Here is a 24,007-nt window from a genome sequence, read left to right as displayed (position 1 = left end):
TCATGACATTATACAGTAGTGACCAAAAGTGTCATCCAGCCCAGGAAAATGGACATCTCCTTTTTCAAATATTATTTAAGGTTTTGAAAGCATAGTTGTGCTTGGAGTCGATGGTTTTATTTGTGATAATAAAGCAATGAAACATGACAAACTGATCAACATTTTTGTCCAGACTGTCATACAAAGAAAGTATGAACACATGCAAAAATAAGAGAACTAATGAAATATTAATAACCGATTCTGTTGTAGTCAGTGTTTTCCTTTTTTTTTGATGCATTTTTCCCTTAGTAAAAAAACAAAAACAAAAAAACCTGTAGCTGTAGTTTTTTTTTTTTTGCCAAATAATTCTGTCAGATAAATACCTTAACCAAGTTTAGTGTTTTGTTTGTCCCTCATATTTACAATATTTTAAAAGACGAATCATTTCACCCGTAAAAAAGACCAAGACACTTCAGAGAAGACAATATTCATGAGAACTGTTCAGTGTTTTTATTTTTTGATCAGTTGGTTTGTCAAAGAACTCAGAGGCTGAACATGTACAAACGCAGGGTTTGTTTGCTGAACAGAAGAAAGGAATGCATCATAAAGTCTGTCAGCCGGCGGGAACATCTCAATCTCACGTTCATCTCCAGCACTTCTGATAAGTCTCAATGAATTCTCATAATTAAGGCAGAAATTCACTGTAATAACCCCCCTTTTACAGCACGGTTAAAAAAATTCATTTAAATTTTAAACATTGTGCACATGAGAAAAACAAAAATAGTGTTGATTGGCCTGTGTCCAAAAACCCTTCAATAAAGCGCTGAATTCCTCAGGCTGTGACGCAAACACAGGCCACAATAACTGTGAAAATACATTTTAGTGAAAAAGTCTTGATTTACAAATATAAAGTACATTCTAATCTAATTCTAGTCAATGATATTGTGAAAAGAGGCACAAGGAATGAGCATCGCTGTAACATCACATGGGACTAACAGGTAGATGAGCAGGTTAACTAGTGTTGATGGATCGATTGTGTCAGAGCGACTCTACGTCTTTGTTCATTTAAGCCAGACTCCTTTGGCGAGGTTTGATTCTCGGATACAACTGTTGAGGAAGAAAAGAAAATTATTATTATTTCTGTATTTTTATACTGAATGTCTTACTGACTGTTTCAAAGTAGCTTCACAGTGAAAAACAGAAAAATAACTCTTAATGTAAAATTAATCAACTGAGAAATTCAAACTCTGCTGTGAAGCAGCTCTAAAGAGATGATAATGTCATTATTCAGTTCAGTTCAATAACTGGTTACACTTCCATTAGCAGCAATAACTGCAACCAAAAGCGTCCGTTAGTTGTTTACAGAAGCTCGTTTCTGCCACAGAATAAAAACAAAAAAAGGCAACTGCAACTCATCTCATCTCAGAATTTCTTTCTCAGAATTGTAATATAAACTCTCAACACTGACTTTTTTTTTTTTTACAATTTCAAGTTACATCTCATAATTCTGACTTTTTTTCTCCAAATTGTGAATAAACTTGCAATTCTAACTTTTTTTTGCAATTTTGCATAAACTCGCAATTATGACTTTTTTTTCTCATTAATCTGAATAATTTTTTTTTCTCGCAAATATGAATAAACTCGCAATTCTGAATTCTGATGCAGTTCTGACTTCTGAATTGTCCCGTTTAATTTTTTAATTCTGTGAACAAGCTTCCATAGGTGAGAGATATACAACCCAAATTCCAGAAATGTTGGGGCATTTTTTAAATTTGAATAAAATGAAAACTAAAAGACTTTCAAATCACATGAGCCAATATTTTATTCACAATAGAACACAGATAACAACAAATGTTTAAACTGAGAAATTTTACACTTTTATCGACAAAATGAGCTCATTTCAAATGTGATGCCTGCTGTAGGTCTCAAAACAGTTGTGACAGGGGCATGTTTACCATAGTGTAGCATCTCCTCTTCTTTTCAAAACAGTTTGAAGACGTCTGGGCATCGAGGTTATGAGTTTCTGGAGCTTTGGTGTGGGAATTTGGTCCCATTCTTGCCTGATATAGGTTTCCAGCTGCTGAAGAGTTCGTGGTCGTCTTTCGTTTAATGATGTGCCAAATGTTTTCTACAGGTGAAAGATCTGGACTTCAGGCAGGCCAATTCAGCACTCTTCTATGTTGAAGCTGTGCTGTTGTAATAGCTGCAGTATGTGGTTTTGCATTGTCCTGCTGAAATACACAAGGCCTTCCCTGAAACAGACGTCGTCTGGAAATCTTTATATACCTTTCAGCATTGATAGTGCCTTCCAAAACATACAAGCATCACTTATGCACCCCCATACCATCAGAGACACTGGCTTTTGAAGATAACACGCTGGAAGGTCTCCCTCCTCTTTAGCCCGGAGGACACGGTGTCCGTGATTTCCAACAAGAATGTCAAATTTGGACTCGTCTGACCACAGAACACTTTTCCACTTTGAAACAGTCCATTTTAAATGAGGCTTGGCCCACAGGACACGACGACGCTTCTGGACCATGTTCACATATGGCTTCCTTTTTACATGATAGAGCTTTAGTTGGCATCTGCAGATGGCACGGCGGATTGTGTTTACCGACAGTGGTTTAGTTGGCATCTGCAGATGGCACGGCGGATTGTGTTTACCAACAGTGGTTTAGTTGGCATCTGCAGATGGCACAGCGGATTGTGTTTACCAACAGTGGTTTCTGGAAGTATTCCTGGGCCCTTTTAGTGATGTCATTGACACAATCATCCCGATGAGTGATGCAGTGTTGTCTAAATAAAGGTCTTCAGTCTTGTCCCTTACGCACAGAGATTTCTCCAGTTTCTCTGAATCTTTTGATGATGTTATGCACTATAGATGATGAGATTTGCAAAAACTTTGCCATTTGACGTTGAGGAACATTGTTTTTAAAGTATTCCACAATCTTTTTACGCACTCTTTCACAGCTCTGCCCATCTTTACTTCTGAGAGACTCTGCATCTCTAAGACATCCCTTTTATAGCCATTTTCCCAGCTGAATATTTTCAAAATTTCTTGTTTTTTTAGTCATTTGTTGCCCCCGTCCCAACTATTTTGAGACCTGTAGCAGTCATCAAATTTGAAATGAGCTCATTTAGTGGATAAAAGTGTAAAATTTCTCAGTTTAAACATTTATGTTATCTATGTTCTATTGTGAATAAAATATTGGCTCATGTCATCTGAAAGTCTTTTGGTTTTCATTTTATTCAAATTTAAAAAACATCCCAACATTTCCAGAATTCGGGTTGTAGTATTCCTCAAAGATTGCAAAATGAAAGCCTGGAAGACTGAAGAAACAAAAGATGCACCAAAGGTCTGCAGCTCTTTTAGCACAGGAGAACCTGAACATGCACAATAAGAGGAATGCGGTGGCGTGTCACTCACCCCCAGCAGGTTTCTGGGTATGTACCCCTCTTTGTTGCCCATGCGCACCCACCACCACTCCGTCTCGTCCTCGTCCTCCCTGTGGATCACAGCCATGCTGTCGCCCTCTCTGAACGACAGCTCGTCGTCCTGCTCGCTGTCATAGTCCCACAGACCGTACACCACCCCTCTGTTCATGATGCCCATCTTCTCCTGGACGCCTGAAAAACACGCCAAAAACTGATGTGAAAAACCTGAACCATAAAGCACCTTTGGGCGGCTAGCCAGGTAAGGCTGAGTTGAGTTTATTAAAGTCATAATGTAATGCTTGAGTTTGTAGCTCACTAGTAACAAAGTATTGATTAGCCTACATGTAATCTTTGTAATCTAATCAGGCTGGATTTGGTTATATGACATCATTGACGGGGGCCTCAAATGTCTAGAACCGGCCCTGGGTGTATGCCGACAGTAAAGACACTTACTGTGAGATCATCATCTGTGCTGCGCATATAATGGCAGTAAAATAACCACAATTCTTAGAGAATAACAAGAATAATGAAAGTGCATGTAAACGGGAGTGACGGGGTTTGATTGTGTAACATCTTACTGTGATTAAGTCACATTATAAATAATAATCACATTACTGGTGCACATGTAGTGTTTGTCTTTATAGGGCAGCACAGATATAAGGAGCAGCTGTAACTCACCGTAGAGGAACTGAGAGCACTGTGTGTAGCCTTCCTCCATCTCCTCACACTTATCAGCTGCCGTCTGCATGTCGCTGTAGGTCATGGCGAACACGGCCGCCCCAGACTCCACCAGGAACTTACACACCTGCACGTTATTACAGGACGCCGCACAGTGCAGAGGTGTCCTGAAACAAACACACACGGTTACGGACGGACACCTTTACTGAATGAAAACAATCTTTACTTTTTACTTTAGTTAACGATTATTTTATTGATATGCAATGAATAAAACAGTGATGCAGTCTTGTAGGGATTTATTTTGCAATAAAGACTGGCTGACTGTACATTATCGCCCTTATTACACAGTTACTCAAAGCAATATTTCATGTTGACACGCAAAACTTTAAATATTAAAAAAAATATTGTTATAGTTATCATTCTTGGTGTGAATGGGCCTTAAAGGATTAGTTCACTTCTGAATGAAAATTTCCTGATAATTTACTCACCCTCATGTCTTTCTTCAGTGGAAAATACATTTTTGAGGAAAACATTCCAGGATTTTTCTCCATATAGTGGACTTCACTGGGGTTCAACGGGTTGAAGGTCCAAATGTCAGTTTCAGTGCAGCTTCAAAGAGCTCTACATGATCCCAGATGAGGAATAAGAGTCTCATCTAGAGAAACCATCGGACATTTACAAAAAAAAATAAACATTATATACTTTTTAACCACAAATGCTCATCTTGCACTGCTCTGTGATGCTCCACGCATGACGTAATCATGTTGGAAAGGTCACGCGTGACGCAGGCAGAACCTTTAAGTCAAACCGTTACAAAAAAAGGGAAAACAACAATGTCGCATGATTTTGAAGTTGGAGAAAACAAATTTCCACCTACGTCACGCGTGGCCTTTCCAACATGATTACGTAATACGTGGCACATCACAGAGCAGTGCAAGACGAGCATTTGTGGTTAAAAAGTATATAAATGTTTATTGTTTTTAGAAAATGGTTTCTCTAGATCAGACTCTTATTCCTCATCTGGGATCATGTAGAGCTCTTTGAAGCTGCACTGAAACTGACATTTGGACCTTCAACCCGTTGAACCCCAGTGAAGTCCACTATATGGAGAAAAATCCTGGAATGTTTTCCTCAAAAACCTTAATTTCTTTTAGACTGAAGAAAGAAAGACATGAACATCTTGGATGACATGGAGGAGAGTAAATTATCAGGAAATTTGAATCCTGAAGTGAACTAATCCTTTAACTGTGGCTGATGAGGAAGCATGTGAAGGAACACTGTTTTGACAAAGTATATGACTGTATGACATGCAAACGTCGCTCACCATCCGTCACTGTCAGCCGCATTGACGTTGACTCCGTACTGCACCAGGAATTTAACAATCTCCGTGTGACCGGCACACACTGCATTATGGAGCGCAGTGATGCCCTCATCGTTCGGCTGACTCGGATCCTCCACCTGTTTGGTCAAGAAAAACAAAAATATTTATTGCATCTATAATATTACAACAATATTTAGAAGACTCTTCTGCTCACCAAAGCTGCGTTTATTTGATCAAAAATACGGTAAAACAATGAAATATTATTCCAGTGTAAATCAGCTGTTTTCTATGTGAATTTCTATGTAATTTATTCCAGTGATCAAAGCTGAATTTTCAGCATCATTACTCCAGTCTTCAGTGTCACATGATCCTTCAGAAATCATTCTGATATGATGATTTGATGCTCAAGAAACATTTATGATTATTATCAATGTTGAAAACAGTTGTGCTGCTATATTCAGCTGTTTTAAACTAATAATATTTCACTGTATTTTTGATCAAATAAATGCAGCTTTAATGAACTTCTTATATAAACATTCAAAAACCTTAATTATTCCACACTTTTGACTGGTAGTGTAACACTAATAATCAATCACAATCACACATCACAGACTGACGGACATATATCTTTAACTGTGAAATGTAACTTTCCTCATAAATGACCCGCTGCACCAGATCGAACTCTCCCTCCAGAGACGAGTCCAGTAACAGAGCCAGAGGATTGAAGCGCACTCTCATGCCGTGCTCGATGCGCTCCGATCCGGCCTTACGCAGGTTTGTCCTCTTACCCTGGACGGAAAACACAGTCATCACACATTTACAGTCATGCATTGAAGACGCTTTCTTCCAAGGTGACATGCATTGCGTTCAAGGTACGCCAGTAATAAATCAGCAGGGGCGTGAACACACCCACATTTCCTTTACAGGCAAGTCAGACCACTCATGTGTGTCCAAATGCATATCATATTTTAAACCTGGAAGATCTGAAAATTACAAATCCTTAAAAAAAAAATTACTGTTAATTGAAATGCGTAAATCTTAAAGCATAAAAAGGCAGGAAGACAGGAATTGTTTAGTGCACTTACGGGTGGAAAGGGAACCTGTCCGGTGACCTCTGGTGGCTTCATGTTAAATGTGTCTTCTGGAGGCTCCTGCTCAGCTCCACTGGGATAAGGAGGTGGAGGATATGGAGGGAAGTCCTCTACGAAGTTCTCAGCGGGAGGAGGTGGAGGAGGAGGAGGGCTGGCCGGCTGAGGAGGTGGAGGTAAGAAGTCCGTGTCGGGCTGCGGGGCCGGATGTGGAGGCGGTGGAGGAGGGACGTCCTCTGCTTCCGTTTCTGTGGACGCCAGCGGCTCAGGAAGAGTTTGATCGGGTCCCTCGAGTGCCGCTTCATCAGCTCTGGGAGCTTCTGCCACCGTCTCCTTCTCCTCTTCTCCAGAAGGACTCACTGTGGTCTCCATCGCGGCGAGAGTGGTCTTCTGGTACAGGAGCTTTTGAATGTTGGGGCCCCCGGGGCCCTCGGGCTCTGTGATGGAGCTGCGTTTCTTGAGGGGTCTGGGCGCGTTGTAGAGCTTCTTGCGGAGAGCCTCCAGGTCCACGTCGCTCTGGTGGCGGTAGGGGTTTGAGATGAAGGGCAGCAGTTTGGTGGGACTGAGAGGTCTGGGAATTCGCTCGGTCTCCTGGGTTTCTGGAGCAGGACTGTGGTCCCTCTCTGTTTCCGGGCCACTGGGCGGGTCCAGGTACGGGTTCTCAGGGTACAGGTTTTGAGACTGCTGGCCTGTGGACGTCACTGGCTTCCCATAAACTACATGTACAGGAAGGAAAAAACAAAACAAAACTGTTGATCAAAATGATCAAACATTTTTTTTTAACATTCATAAGCTTTTATCCAAAGTGAGTGTTTGTCACAGAGCCTACAATATTCATAGTGTACGATGAGAAGCTTTGATATACTTCAGGCTAAATCTTGAATGAACCAGTGTGACATAATTTCAAACAAAATCAGGCCAGTTCATATTGAGAGCTTGAAACAGCTTGCCAAAGCTGATCTGTCTGGAAAAGTGTGCTCTGGCTGTTAAACACCTTTGAACCACCATGGGTCCGTGGTGATGATGTAATAAGGTGAGTGTGGCATCACCACTGGCATTTTTATCGTGTGTTTATTCTGTTATTTAAAGGAAAGCGGAGCACATATTTACATGTTCATCTAAAACAATTTGATATTGTCAGTAATATTTCAAGATGAACACTTGCTGGACTCAAGCAGCTTAGGTTTACTTGATTATTTTAGAAAAATCTTCACTATAAAATATGATAATCAGGTGTTTGAGGAATGTTTACGACTGATATTTATTTGCATGTTTTCGATTGTTCTGGTGTGAATCTGATGGGAAAGGGACGGATCCAATCATGTGTGTTGTGTTTACTCCTTTGTAAGTCGCTCTGGTTAAAGCGATCTGCTAAAAGACTTCAATGTCCTGGTAAAAAACAAGCCGACTCACCACTGATGAAGTTGCCGCTGCGGGTCTGGGCTCGGCCCAGCGCTCCCTGCAGGCTCTGCTGCTGCGCTTTGCCAGCCACGGACTGCTGCGTGTACATGGAGTAGATGGAGCTGGTGGTCACCATCTGCGGCTTGTGCAGGATTTGCCCACCGGAGTCTTTGGCTCCAGGAGGATCCGGGCTGAAGGGGTGTACGGTGGCCGCTGGAGGAGCCTCTAGCTTGGAGGGAAGAGGTAAAGTACCTCCCTGTGATAAAGCAGACTGGGAGCCAGTGGGCGGCTGCTGAGCGGAAGATTTACTCTTCCCTGGGAAGGTACCGGCATTGACGGCCGGCTTGCCATATCCCATCTGGCCACCAGAGGGCAGGTTGGGCTGTTTAGGTTTAGTCGGAACTGGAGGAGGAACCTTGACGGTGTTCTTGATGGCATTCTGAGTGTACGGAGACATCAGTGTCAATTTTTACATGTCGTGTTGGCATATGAGATGAAGAGAACATGTATTCTACAGGTCAAACGTTTGGATTTCTAAAATGGTTTTGAAAGAAGTCTCTTCTGCTCACCAGGGATGCATTTATTTGATCAAAAATATAGTAAAAACTGTCAAATATTACTACAATCTAGTTTTCTATGTGAATATATAATGTATTCCTGTGATCAAAGCTGAATTTTCAGCATCATTACTCCAGTCTTCAGTGTCACATGATCCTGACACTCAGTTATTGGCAATTATTATTGGAGTTTAACATTATTCTTATCAAATGTTTAAAACAGTTTTTGCTGCAAAATATTTTGGGAAAATATTTTTCAGGATTCTTTGATGAATAGAAAGTTCTAAAGAACAGAATTTATTTGAAATATAATCTTTTGTAATATTATAAATGTCTTTACGGTCACTTTACACACTTGCTGAATAAATGTATTAATTTATTTTTTTATTTTATTTTGCTTACCCCAAACTTTTGAATGGTAGTTTATCATGGTTTTTCATAAATACTGTTTTCAACACTGATAATAATCATAAATGTTTCTTGAGCATCAAATCATCATATCAGAATGATTTCTGAAGGATCATGTGACACTGAAGTCTGGAGTAATGATGCTGAAAATTCAGCTTTGATCACAGGAATAAATTACACATTACTATATATTCACATAGAAAACAGATATTTTAGATCAGGGGTGTCAAACTCATTTTTGGGTGAGGGCCAGATTGGAAAAAAATTGACCATGTGCGGCCCGAATTACCTTAAAAAAAAAAAAAAAAAAAAAAAACAGTGTGCTGATAGTTGCATTAATATTAAACATATAAACAATAAATTAATTTGAGTGTACAGTGTACAAGAAAACTAGTACACTGCTCTTTAAAACTGCATTTGTTTCTACAGCGAAAATACAATTTGATTTTTAAAATAATGCTTCAATATTTTTTATTAGTGATGCACCTATTTTGATTTTTCATGGCCAATTCCAATTTTTTAGAAGCAAACTGGCTGATTGATACATTTTTATTTGTTGTTTGTTCAAAAATATGTGTGTAGCTCTTTGATATTAGAGGCAAACACTGCATTTTTATCACAATCCCAACAAAGCTGTTATGCATATGAGCATGAGCAGTTGTTTTTAATTTAAATTATTGTATAATTTCAAGATTAAACGCAAAAACAGTATGGTCTGACTTTAGCTTTGTGAAATTTTGCGACATAAGACTCTTGCACAAAAACAAAATCAGCAGACGGACTGAATGAAATGCAAATTCACTCTCTGACAGTAGGTGGCGCTTATGGAACAGCAGTGATATAGCGTTTCCATGGTTGCAGCTATACACAAAGCTGTATTTATAAATAGGCTAGTACTTTATAAGAAGATAGGAGGAAAAGCCATCAAAACTTTTCTGAAGACAGCTCCCTTCAGAGATACATTCATATCAATCCCAATTCAATATTTATATTATTCTTCCTATATTTCACAAACAGTAAGCCTGTGCATGGTGCAGTATTTTCTCTGCTGGCGCGTCTCCTCTTTGTGTCCGTTTTCAATGTGTGCCTGTGTTAATGTCCTGTTTACAGACTTCGTAAATATTTTCACACAAATGAAATTTTGGGAAAATTATTACAAAGCAGTTTGTTTGCAAGCCCGGAAGATTGACCGAAATAAAACTAATAAATTGGATTTATGGCCAGGGAACTAGTGCATCTCTATTTTTAATATAGTTAAAATCACCCCTGGGCCAGATTGGACACCTTTGGGGGACGCATTCTGCCCGTGGGCTGTATGTTTGACATTCCTGTTTTAGACTAATAATACTTCACTGTTTTTATTGTATTTTTGTACAAATATATTCAGACTTGGTGAGCTAGAGAGACTTATTTCAAAAACATACAAATTTTCCAATCTTTTGACTGGCAGTGTATAATAAAACACATTCAAATGTGTGTCCACATGTTTTTCAGTGAGGCAGTACCTGGATGTCTCTCGCGAGGTCCTCGCTGCTCTGGTTCTTCCGTAAAGAAGCTGCAGGCGGTTCAATGGACTCAAACATGGAGGCCGGACGCACCCTGGGGTCCCGTTTCAGCATATCTGCTTTATCTGGAGCAGAAGCACATGATTAAATTCACAATACATTTATCAGAGTCTAACTCTGCGTCACAGATTCAATGAGGAATGTTGGGTGTAAAGGGTCACCTTGGTTTTTAGATGCCTGGGTCACCAAGCGTGGGAGACTGGTGGACCCATTATTACCGACGGACTTCATATTGGCCGCACTCCAGTTAGACAGCTTTGAGGGCGCTTTTGCTGATTGCAGACCTGCAGAATTAAAGAGGACCCATTATGTTTTTTTCCCCCATATCTTTCTTTAGTGTTGCTGGTTGAGCATGAAAAAGTCTCTCCAGCACGAGTTCTTCTCTATATCAGTGTTTCTGAACTCCCTGAAACGCCTCCATCGTAGTCTTGTGTATATTCCTCATTTAAATAATTCATACACAGAATAACCAGGCGGGGCCTGGTTGAGTTAGTCGATTTAATAAAAATAAAAAAAAGACTATCCTGAGGCGTGTTTACACCTAATCACTTCATGCATGTTCTCTGGCTATCTGATCGAGGAAAGACCAGGTGTAAATGCTCTCTGAAACACTTCCGATCCCTTCAGGAGGTGGTCTGAGACACATCCCAGATGAAAGTGTAAATGGATCTGGTTGTTGAAGCCACATATGTAACTTACTCCTCCCAAAATAAGAGCGTTATAGGCTATATGACATGTATCCAGATATGACAGCGCTACTGCAACACGCATTGCCGCAGACGAGCAGCTGAGTGTCTCTTCAGCAAACCGACACTCAAACTGCCGCAAATGCATCTGAAAGTAAGTCGCAGACGCTCAACACACAATCACCTTCATTTAAAAACACAATCATCTTCAGTAGTGACGCTAAAGGATCTTACCAGTGCTGATGCCGCTCTCTCTCCTATTGCGGCCTTTGATCTTGAAATTAGCTGATGATAAATAAAATGCAGCTCATATGTGTTGCTTTCGTTGAACAGAACAGATATAATACACAAGGAGTTTTGTGCACAATATCTCTTCTCTCTGAATACGGAGCAGGCGTAAGTGATTTGTGCCTTTAATATTTATGTAGTTTTGCGCACAGCAAGATTATTTAAAGCCTTGTTCTGTCGTATCTATCACATCTTGTTGCCCTTTTAAAAAGCTGCGCAATACATTAAAATAAACGTCTTTTAATTTTATATAATTTATTTTCATAAAAGCGTAAATATTTTATATTTATATATAAATGTAAACAGTATATATTAGATTTATATTTATATATAAATCTTAAATTGTTTGGATGTACAGTACAGTTCAGTTTTAGTTTTATATAAGATTTTTTAATGTTTTTACACTGAAGACTAATAAATTGCATTTCAAAATATATTTCACTGTTTTTACTGTATTTTTGATCAAATAAATGCAGCCTTGGTGAGCAGAAGAATTCTTTTAAAACATTAAAAAATCTTACTAATTTGATACTTTTTAACGGTAGTGTATATAAACAAATCTAATATATATTGTTTTTCATGAATGTATTTTATAAGAATACAAAAATAGTAATTTGTTTTTTTTTTTATTAACATTTTAATCAGATCTGTTATGACAAAATGTCAAATTATTTGCATATAGTACTTCTCTGTATAAAATAAATTCTACTCAAATGTAAATGTATTTTTAAAGCCATGCTGTGCAAACCTGATCCGGGACGAGCGCTCTTCTCCTGATGCGGTACTGTTGCTGTGCCGTCAGGGTAAGTGTTTTTAATAAGCAGGTCCTGTTTACTGGGGCCCCTGGGCATTGTGGAAGACTGGATATAAGGGCCGACGGCAGCCACACGGGACACTCCTGTCTGCTGCGCCGTCTGCCCATCTGAAGGCAACTGTAGAGAGAACAAGTCAGCAATTAAATCATGAAAGAACACAACTGTGCTCATTATTCCAGAGAAGAGGCCCATCTTATCTTTAGCAAAATGTAAACGTGTGAAATTTTTTGCAAATTAACTGATGTTAAACCTACTTATAACATTTGTCAGATCTGGTTATGAGAGTGTTCCTATGATATAATATTTTATCATCATCTTACGATCAGCCACTTTGAATTTTTGAATTTTAAAAATGCTGTTTTACCAATGGCTTTGGGGATTGGTATGAAGCTTGAAAACTGTGATAATTTTTTTAAAAATTGCAAACAACAAGTGAAGCTTCTCTGTACTGAAATGAAACTTGGTAATGTAACCTTTGGTAAATGCTGTTATAGCACCATCTACAGGCTATAAGGGGTTAAAAATCTATACTTATAACATGCATCACTCTATAACAAATTGGCTGGGGTCAACAGGAGAAATCGGCACTCACAGGAAGGTTCTCTTTCTGCTGTAGGGCAGCTTTCTTCTTCCACAAGCGATCTCTCAGTTCGTTCACTCGTTTGTCCATGTTGGCCACCTCTTGGTTCCTCTTGTTCAAGTTCTCTCTCTGCTGCTGTAGTTTCGTGTTCTGCTCCAGGTTAATGTTTTTCCTCATCTGGTGAACACACACAGGTAAGATGCTTTGAACAGAGGCCTGAGGTTATGATGTTTACCTGAACACTCTGCTCTGGACCTCTGTTTGTACCTGCAGTTCCCGGTAGAGTCTGTCCAGCTCGGCCACAGAGCTCTGGTTACTGTGAAGCGCATCCAGCTGTCCGTTCTTCAGGGTCTCCAGCTGTTTGCTCAGTTCCTCCACTTTAGACACGGCTACGACCAGCTCTTTCTGCTTCTGAAGGAGTAGACTGTTCATCTGCTCAACCTGCTCAACTGAAGCAAACACACACAGTATAACTTCCACTGCATGAGCTCCAAATCCTTTGCTGAAAATACTGACATTTTTTAATTGATATATGAAAGTTCACGGAGCTGCGATGCTCACCGAGTTTTCCATTGCTGAGGCGCTTCTGTTCCACCTGACCCTTCAGAGCTCGGACCATCTTCAGCTGCGCCTCCTGTTTCTCCACCGCATCCCTCAGATTCTGGAGCTTCTTCTGCTCTGAAGTGGTCTGCTGCTGCCTGTGCTCCTGCTGCTTCAGGAAGAGCAAACGCTGCTCCTGAAACAAGACAGACACACAGTGAGTAGCTCATTCACTGACCATCTGATGCCAGGGGATTGCAGGATTTTTATAATAAAATTTAATAAAAGTCCTGCACAAATAAAATTAATACCATATGGGTGGGCAGAGCAAGATGCATCTAAATCATAAAATGACCGTAAAAAACGCTTTCAAAATGCGGGGTATTGATATCGTGTTTGAATGCATGCTTGCATTTTACTTTCACTTTCTAATTTGCACATACTCCGTGTATAGAGAGCGCAGACACTTGTCCTAACCAGACGGGACGCGACGCCGCGATAAATGATAAAAGGTATCTTTTCCATGTTAATCTGAGTTTTCGTCCTAACCAGCCACGATGGCGACATGCCAATATTCTATTTTAGAGGCGGTTTCTATTTCTCCGTGACATCGCGGCTGGAACAACAACACAAAGTATGTACTGTTTATGAGCTTTATTTAATGTTAAAAGCATCTAACGTGAGTTTGAATATCATTCTGTGTTCACAGCTTTTTGGCTGTAATGAAAACAACACTGGCTAATTCACCTCAGATCTTGAAAATAAATAAATATGCACAAGAACGTTCAAACTGTAAACTAAATGCAAACAAACAAGTGTATTCTATGGCAAAGATTGGTTCAGTCACTCCGTATGTACCTTAAACAATGTTTAAACTGTGTAATATTTATGAATTTTACTATGTACTTGCCAATTCATTGTGTCTGCTGTGCTCTTGCCGAGAGAGCCCGCCCACACTCTCTTCTGATTGGCTGTGGTTTTAGATTGATTTTATCGCTTCTCATTGTTGCGTTGTGTCTAGTCTGGACAGTCAAACTGCTCGTCGCTGGAATATTATCACATCGCGTCTGGTTAAGACACAGTGTTAGGCTCTGTTACGAAATGAATCTTGTCAGTCATCTCGCCTTACTCTCGTCACATGATCAGTAAACTGATTCCTGCTGCACTGTGTGCGACTCTGCAGCTCGTGCTGGATGAGCAGAGCAGACGTTTACAATTGAAGCGAATGTTATCAAACTGAATTAAATGGTTTTTATTTCTATAAAAAAACAAAGCCACAGTGGAGACAATGCTGCGGTGGGCACTGTAATGTCATGTAAACGTAGCAATGGCATATTCTATCATAATTTCACCCTCGAGCTCCATCATGGTGATATCACGAGACAGCTTTTTGCTCTACAATAAAATCTAGTCACATTTTAATATTGCGTGATCTCGTGGCATGAGATTTCATCACACACCTAAAAATTATCCACATTTCAGGCTTTAAACAATTTTTAATGACCAATTATTATACATATTAACTAAAAATATGATTATATAAAGCCTAATATAGATATACCTGAGTTACCTTTTTATTCTATATTTTTTGAAAGCACATTAGCTTCTTATTAATCCAACAAAATTTTGTTCAAGTTTAATTCAAGAACTTTAAAGGACCTGTGTTTGATTTCACATACTTTCCAGTCCTTGAATCCATGTGTCTGAATTTCAAGTACTTTCAAGAGGCGTGGGAACCTTGACTGTTTACAAGGTTACATGAGTCAAAAAACAAAGAACACAATAACTTTTTGTACATTTTAGCAGGGCAGGTAGAAATCTGAACCAGCCCAACTGGGCCAGTAGAAAAACCCTTATTGTTGAGCCCTGATATATTAAAGGCACAGCTAAATGTGACATTACAATGGGTTTATGTGAAGATCATTTTAAGTTGACAAATTAAAAGTGGTTATTTACTTTTAAAGCCTATTAAATGTTAAAAATTATAGCTTTCAATTATACTGTAATGTTGAATGTCTATAATTAAAGTCTAGACTTAAGAAAAAAACTAATAGAGACATCAGTATCAGTGACACTGGCCTCCACTGATGCTTAGTAAAATGACATAAATATGTTTTTATGTTGTTTCTGCATTATTTTGGAGATTAAATGTATTAAGTATCACAACATAAAAATATGTTAAAAACTTTAATGTTAGGTGCAATTAATCGTGATGTGCAATTAATTAGTTAATTTTTATAATTGATTGGCAGCACTAGCACGCTCTGAGGTTTTCCGCTGTACCTTAGAGGCCAGGAGTTGCTGCTGGCCGTCGATTTGTCGCTGTTGTCTGGCCGCCATCTCCTGCAGCTCTGCTAGAGTCATGTCCATCCACGGGCTGCTCACCTGCACAAACATTATTACGCTTACATCATTAAACACTCCTCCATTTCCTGTTCAACTAGGCCACATTCCTCTCATAGTTTCATATGTAAGAGCTTGTTACAGAACACATGGATTAAGTTTCGATAGGAAATGCCACAGTGAAGGGAAGGCCGCCAAACTCACCCCGTTCTCTGGCCGTCTGTCAGCGGGTTTCTTCACGCCGTTCCTCTTCTGATTTAAAGTCCTGGAGTCTGAAACACAAGTACACGCTCAAACACACAATACTGCAGAAAACATTACTTTATTTGCCTTTCATTTAACGCCGTATCTGCATCAGAGGCTATATTCACTGCGAACTTCGAGACATGCACATGAGAATCTTTACAGATTGTCTTTTCTCAAATCTCAAACATGCCTTCAGATTTTGCTGAAGAACAGGCATTTCTCCCCAGCTCTTCTCTGTCCGTACGGTTGTGGAAGACACATTATACAGGCAGTCGTGTTGTTGCCACACTTCCACAAGCCGTTCCTCCATCTCCACTGTCCATCTGAGCCGTACAGCAGCTTATTTCATGGTGGGTGTTTCAAAACTTCTCTCTCATTGGTTATTGCGAAAGCACTGACGTAATCATAGTCATAATATCCCTGATTTAAAATCCTAAATATCAAACATGTTTGATATTATCAGGTCGGCGCCGATGTGTCTGCGAGCAGATCGGGAGGTTTGAGATTTGATCTGTAAACGCCTCACATTACCAGATAACCTCTGCCAAACATCAGGACAGACCGAGATCCTGGACAAGATTTTTTCAGGAGGGGTAAATGTGGGATAAATCGGCCTGTAACTCTGAGGTGTGGGCTTACCTGACAGTTGGCTGGGCGCTCTGCCGTGACGCAGAAAGAACCGGACCTCAGGCCTCGCCTGTCCCCATTGCAGCAACAGATCCATCATCTTCTCGCTCTCGCCTACTGCCCGCTCTGAACACAAGATTATATACATTTCAATTAGTGATTAACATTTTAATCTAATTAATTACATAATGTGGTGATTAATTAATCACACCAAATTTGGAACTGTGCCATTTGTTAGTGCCGATTTGTGCCGCCAAAAAGAACGATTGTGCTGGTTTGGTGTTTGAGGTATTGAACATTATTTTTTGGCTGTGTGACATCACTTTCCACTCCATGTCAAATCGCTCCAAACTGGTGCCATTCATTTGTGCAGTTTGTGCTGTTAAAACAAACACTGTAACTATCTTCCTTCCACAGATATAACAAATCTAATTTTTATTATTATTGTTATCTAATTTTGTGGAAAATTGTGTTACAGTAGTGATATGGTATATTTAATAGTGTTACAGTGCTTTAGCTTTAGCGGAGCAGCATGTCAATGTCACTCTGTGATCATTGTCTTTTGTTGTGTTTGTTTGGGCTCGTTCGAGAACGCATGCTCTGAATACAGACATGTGATCTTCTATGGTTTATTAATGTGTTTCTCGACGTTACAAACAAAAATGTGGCACACGAGCATCATGCGTATACAGTTTACACGTGCATCGGTTGCACTTTTTCATTCAAATACTATAGTTTGGCCTTTAACCGAAACAAATATGCTTTTGTTGTTTTCTGGTCGTTGAGACCTTTCAGTGATGTATGACAGGTTTATCTGTTATGTGCGATGATTTTACAAATGTTTTACTTCTAACATGTCAGCAAATGTAAAAGCACTTGTTTCGTGATGGTCATATTCCTTATATTCACTGTAAGTCAAGCTTCTAAGCTTTAAAACAACCCCTTTTTTGTGTTGATTAACAAACACGATAACTTAGTAGCACCCAAATTGTTTCGGATTGTTTAAGGGTTAGTTCACCCAAAAATGTAAAAATAAAAGAAAATTCTGTCATTTATTACTCACCCTCATGCCGTTCCACACCAGTAAGACCTTCATTAATCTACAGAACACAAATTAAGATATTTTTGATGAAATCTGATGGCTCAGTGAGGCCTGCATAGCCAGCAATGACATTTCCTCTCTCAAGATCCATTAATGTACTAAAAACATATTTAAATCAGTTCATGTGAGTACAGTGGTTCAATATTAATATTATAAAGCCACGAGAATATTCTTGGTGCGCCAAAAAAACAAAATAACAAATTATTTAGTGATGGCCGATTTCAAATCACTGCTTCAGGAAGCTTCGGAGCGTTATGAATCTTTTGTGTCGAATCATGATTCGGATCACATGTCAAACCCCCAAACTGCTGAAATCATGTGACTTTGGCGCTCCGAACAGCAGATTCGACACACTGATTCATTTACGCTCTGAATCTTCCTGAAGTGTTTTGAAATCGGCCATCACTATATAAGTCGTTATTTTGGGGTTTTTTTTGGCGCACCAAAAATATTCTCGTGGCTTTATAATATTAATACTGAACCACTGTACTCACATGAACTGATTTAAATATGTTTTTAGTACATTAATGGATCTTGAGAGAGGAAATGTCATTGCTGGCTATGCAGGCCTCACTGAGCCATCGGATTTCATCAAAAATATCTTATTTTGTGTTCTGAAGATGAACGAAGGTCTTACGGGTGTGGAACGGCATGAGGGTGAGTAATTAATTACATTATTTTCATTTTTGGGTGAACTAACCCTTTAAGTTCAACAAATGATTGTTAATTTAAACAAAGATTGATTATGGTAATTTATGTAAATTAACATCCCTAGTTAAGAACGCTCATGTAATCATACACAATGTGTTCTTTGTGATTAATCGTGACATTTACTAGCAGTTTACAGTGTGAAAACGGTTTCTGCGCCAGCGGTCTTTGAGTGAGACGTAAAGCTGGCGTTCTCACCGGAGCCTCGCCACACTTCAGCCAGATGACAGCTGCTGTCGCCGGAGTCTCTGCACAGATCCACCACGTCACGACACACCGTCTCAGGGGTGATGGGCACCTCGGTGAAGTGCTGGTCATTGTTGCTGAGATACACAGTCAGGAACATCTGAAAAACACCAGCGGACAGTGAGAGTTTAAGAGGGACACACAGAATCGAAGTGAATGAAGCGCACGGGTATGAAAGTGAAGATTAAGGGGATAGGAGAATGAAAATTGCCATCACAACTGATTCAGACCAGAGAACTATGAACTCAACAGAGATGTAGAGAAGGTGCAGGACTAAAAACACTGCAGGTCACATGACAGATGGCACATGGTTGTGAAGTTCTTATTCAACACAAGTACCTACTCAGAGACTCTCCATCCTAATTCATTTATACAAATAAGATTGCAAATTAAAATTATTAGAAGATCAATTCTGATTGTTTTGACTGTATACATTAATAATCTTGTAAAGACCGCTAATGGCACAGAAACTAAGCAATGTAAGGAAGGTAAAATAACTGGTTCCTTTTTTCTTTGTTTGAGGTTTATATTTCCTGCCACTGAATTATTATGAATTTGGAAAATAAAAACACATTCAGACGGATCGACAACCTCAAGAGTTTATGCCAGATATAACACTTTAAATGATATTTAATGATCTAGACTTATGAACAACAGTATGGAAGCCCATATACGGAAAGAAATCATGCTTAATTATGACGTAAAAGTCATTATTACGACATACTAAGTATTTAGAAAGTTGAAATTAGAACCTACTAAGTCATTTACAAGATAAAAAAAGATATAAAAAGTCGACTTTTCCTTCATAATTATGACTTTTTTGTCAATTTTGAATTTATTTCATAAATATGCCGTAGTCAATTAAGGCTAGTATGTCATAATTTCGACTTTTTGTGTCATAATTACGTCATAAACACATTTTTATGTGGAGAAAACATATTTACCATGTAACTTTCGATGAATCTAATAGTCACACGCGCTTATGTGTCAACATTACACACTATAATAATGATATTTTAATATAATAGAGTATGTAAACAAACCCTTCACTCACCGGCATCATTTTCGCGTCGCGTCTGAGGAGGTTTTCCAGTCCGGGTCGGAATGTGTGATTGTTTACTGTTTTAGTAAAGTTATAAATCAAGATAAGATGTTAGTTAAGCAAAAACGACCAGTTTCGTGTGAGATAAAACAAGTGCCGAAGCGTGTGACGTCAGAGGCCTTCCCAAACTTTCCATCCGCGAGAGTTTTTACTCGCGAACATCGAACAGATCGCGAATATCGAAGATAGTTTTATTTACCAAAGAAGTGTTCAAATGTTCACGCGGAAGTGAGTTTTCAGCGTCTCTTTTTACAGTCCAGAGTGTTTTTTCCTCCTTGAGGTGTTTCGTGTCGTTCAGACGCCTGTTGCTGCTGAGGGGAGCGTGACGTCACGCACGGGAAGCTCATCCCTCTGGAAAGCCTCGGGCCAAGATGGCGGAGTGTTGTTTTTTGCCCTTAGAAAATATTTACATGTGTCGTTGTGCACCAGTTCAACAGTATGTAACGTAAGGATACAAGTAGTTGATGGGAAAAGCGGGGATTGTCGCAACTTTAAATCAGTTGAACCACTTTCTTCACAAAGCGATTGGAAGCGCTCGAGACTCGCTCTCTGTGTCCATCTGCTGGTGAAGACGTGCAAGTGCAACGAGAAAACATCAGCGTGTTCATTACTGTACCTGTTCAACACTACTGTCAATAAAGGTGACCGGGTTCAGCCTCTAATGTGCATGTTGACTCTCTTACAGTAGCATATGTGTACAATATAAGCATATATGTACTTAATATGTATCAACTTAAACAGGAGATTTTTAAGTCTATGATAAATGAATACACATTAGGGATTTCATCTGTGGTTCCATAGGTGTGTGTGTGTGTGTGTGTGTGTGAGAGATGTATTCTTTAATATGTACATACTGTCGGAAAACATATTGAGTGGATTTTGGAAAGGCCGTGTAAATATGCAGGAACAACTTGCATTGGGTATTTTGTACGTCTTATATATCATACAGAAACATATGGGGTTTGATTTACGGCCCCAAACACCATATGTGTTTCCCAATATACTTTTAACATGTTAATTCTATAGAAACATATAAGTTTAAGTATAGCTTTCTGTAGAATAGTTCTACCTTTGCTCATTTAAAGCAAATCTGCAGAATAAGCTGTTCTCTCAGCACTGGTTTTGTGTGTTTATCACTTTCTTTGCCAAAATCACACAATACTAGAAGAGTTGAAGGTGGATCAATATGCCATATTCAGTAAAATTTTGATTTTTAATTCATTTTATTCACCGGTACAAACTACTTATGTCTATTTGATTTAGATTGAAATACTTCAGCAAACTGAATAAATGGTGACATGAAATTATCGGAAATTTAGCAAAATGTATGAATTTCATAAGAATGAACTCAGATCACACAACAAAACTTTCTCTTAAAATATGATAAATTGTGTGTGTGTGTTTTTTTAAAACAACCAAATTAAATTTTACATGTTATAATTTATATGTGCGATACAATCACTTTGTGTTTCAAAATTTTATTTTTTGAGAATTACGTGCAGAGATAACTTAACTAAAAAACTACATTCTCCCTACAGAATATATGTAAACATTTGATGAATCATGGTTTTATTAAAAAGAAAAAAATCAATTAGCTTTTATTTTAATATATTTTTTATTTTCCATTTTTAGTTTTCATGTTAATTTTAGTTACATTTTTAGCCAATGTGCTTGTCATTTTATTATATTAATATTATTTAAATATCGCTATTTAGGTTTAATTTAGTTTTAGTTTTTATTTATTTCCAGTTAATAATTTTAGTGATTCAACAAACTTATTTATTCCCAAGGCATCATTTCTAATTTTCGTTTAGTTTAAGTTTTCAACTAATATTTGTATATTTGTTTAATTTCAGCTTTAATTCAGTTAACAGAAATGTTTTAGTTAACCACAATAACCCTGATTTATAGTTTATTTTAACAAATAATTTCGCAAACGAAGCCAGACGGTGGCGCAATTCACTCTTCACGGTAAAGTCTGTGAACTGCAAAGCCTGACCGGTGAATGATTCACTTGTTTGAGTCGGTTCTAAACTGGTTCGCGAATCAGTCTGAACTGAATCATTTGGACTGTTCATGCGCGCACTGAATCATTTGACTTTTAAAACTATAACGCGCTACGAACAAATACAAAAACGCTGGATAAAGTGGAATATTTAACTACTACAATCCATTGAAAATGAGCCTGAAACGCGTCCTATCGTTTTCCAACGATGAAGGAGAGCTTTAACATCAGCCTGTAGTTTGAACGACTCAGGTAAGCATTTTCCAAACAAAATGTTTAAAAAAAAAAAAAAAACCCGAAAGAGCACTTGATATAAAAATGACCTGTCTGTTCGGAAAGAAGTATATCAATGTAGGTCAGTGCATGTTGATTTTACCGTCTTTGAACTACAGTTTAGGCTAGTGTTTACTCCTGCCTGCAAGCATCGGAATTATTCAAATCACCAATATTTGCTGACATAATCAAAGCAAGTCAGTTACTCAATTACAGCATCATTCTGATAGATTCAAAGACTCGAATATTTTAAATCGAATAGGTGGAAGGCGAAAAGTACCCGGATGACCTGTTTCCGGCGAGATTCTTAAAGCTGCGTTCACGTCACCTCGTATTTACCGGAATCTTGAAATGACAACACGCGACGTTATATTCGGAGCTGTTCACTTCCTTTTGGTCCTTGAACTGGGAATTATGCGTTTCCATGGCAGCACTGTCAACGCCTAAATGAATCTACAGCTGTCAGGTGGTACAGCGCGGCCACGTGGTATATCTGGGAGCTTTCAGAAAACTCCCAGCTTACAAGCTGTAATTACGAGCTCCACGAGGACGTGAACGCTTTTTACAAGCTAGAATCTCGTAACTACAGGAATTACGAGGCCACGTGAACGCACCTTAGTGTGCATACGATGGACACTTTACTATGCCATGAGGTCATGGGAGAGGATTTATGAATGGCAGTGAAGCGACGCATGCAACTGATTCTGGTAGGTCACGTGATAATGACAACATGGCGGATGTAGTACATCCGGATTACATTCATACTTCACACACACAACTGTACATTCATATTTTATAGAATGTACTTTTTTCAGTGCCTGCAAAGTAGTTTAAGTAATCATTCAAAGTAAGTACTTGAGAGTTTGCGATTTTGACGAAGCTCCGGACAGAGCGGTATAAAATGTCATTAGCAGAATCTCATGGGCATTTATTGAGGGGAAAGATCCACCAAAATGCCAATATTGTTGCACTATCTTGTCTGTAAAACATAAATTTTTGGTCTGCCCAATTTTGAATGTCATAAGACAACGATATTAATCAAATCAAGTCATGACTTCCGGTATATGAGGCTTAACACAGGCTTTCCATCAGAGACTTGAGAATACAGTAATGATGTGCGACACAAGGTTGTTGAGATCACAGATGAGGAAATGTCTGTGAGAAAATAGTTGAAAATGCTTGTTTTCTGACAGGCTGATTATCAAGAAGTGGAGAGAGTATCAGTTAACCTGGAAAAGGTTGTGTGTCAATATTAGCTCCAGTGAGGAGGATGTTTGAGTGGCTAAACAATTTCAGATGTTAGTTGGGTCTTGAAGTCAAATAGTCTCCAACTGTTATCAGACAGCACCGACATAACCTCAACTTAGCTGGGAAGTTGCCATAAAAAGCCTTTAGTGTCAAAGAACAAACTCATACATTTAAACCTACCATCTGGACTGGATCCTGTGGTCAAATCAGACAAAATAGAGCTTTCTGAAACCAAACCAGAGGCGGATTAAACAGAAACTTAGCAAAGCAACAAATGATTGGAGGAAAGGTAAACACAGAAACCAAGGAGAGCTGGATCCAAATGCAGATTAACTCTTTCCCTGCATCAGTTATATGGTAGGTGGCGCTATATGCATCTTCTGAAAGAGTACAGAATGCCTGAATGAAAACACAGGCGAAAAAATAGCATAAACATACAGAGCCCCCACATATGACGTGCAGGGAAAAAAAAGTAAATCGTGCACACATTCCCTCAATTAGCTAAATACTGCGCATGATTTACTGTTTCGTTCCCTCGATTTCCTAAATCCTGCGCACGATTTACTGTTTAGTTCCCTCGATTAGCTAAATCCTGCGCACGATTTACTGTTTCGCTCCCTCGATTAGCTAAATTCTGCACAAGATTTACTGTTTCGTTCCCTCGATTAGCTAAATCCTGCACACGATTTACTGTTTTGTTCCCTTGATTAGCTAAATCCTGCGCACGATTTACTGTTTCGTTCCCTCGATTAGCTAAATCCTGCGC

The 24,007-nt window shown here is 38.9% G+C and overlaps 1 protein-coding gene across 3 annotated transcripts; it reads right to left on the bottom strand.

Annotated features, from left to right (window-relative positions):
* Nucleotides 1-474: 474 nt before the first annotated feature.
* On the bottom strand, nt 475-20,115 carry tp53bp2a (tumor protein p53 binding protein, 2a). 3 transcript variants are annotated; one of them, XM_067386901.1, is made up of 19 exons: nt 19,915-20,115; nt 18,566-18,713; nt 16,570-16,683; nt 15,889-15,956; nt 15,625-15,726; nt 13,363-13,537; nt 13,069-13,250; nt 12,814-12,978; nt 12,155-12,338; nt 11,353-11,403; nt 10,594-10,716; nt 10,373-10,497; nt 7,915-8,341; nt 6,499-7,217; nt 6,067-6,202; nt 5,417-5,552; nt 4,093-4,259; nt 3,407-3,606; nt 475-1,086 (listed from the first exon to the last, which is right to left on the bottom strand). In XM_067386901.1, exons 2-19 carry the CDS (start codon nt 18,711-18,713, stop codon nt 1,045-1,047), a joined length of 3,264 nt encoding a protein of 1,087 aa, XP_067243002.1. In that variant the 5' UTR covers nt 19,915-20,115; the 3' UTR covers nt 475-1,044. The 3 variants fall into 3 exon arrangements, with proteins under 3 accessions (XP_067243002.1, XP_067243001.1, XP_067243003.1); XM_067386900.1 differs by having other exon boundaries at nt 19,668-20,113; XM_067386902.1 differs by lacking the exon at nt 11,353-11,403 and having other exon boundaries at nt 19,668-20,113.
* Between the last annotated feature and the right edge of the window lie 3,892 nt (nt 20,116-24,007).

This window comes from Chanodichthys erythropterus, chromosome 5 (assembly GCF_024489055.1).
Source record: "Chanodichthys erythropterus isolate Z2021 chromosome 5, ASM2448905v1, whole genome shotgun sequence".
NCBI lineage: Eukaryota > Metazoa > Chordata > Actinopteri > Cypriniformes > Xenocyprididae > Chanodichthys > Chanodichthys erythropterus.
The sequence above is the reverse complement of the archived record's forward strand: the minus strand, read 5'-3'. Positions and strand labels throughout refer to the sequence as shown.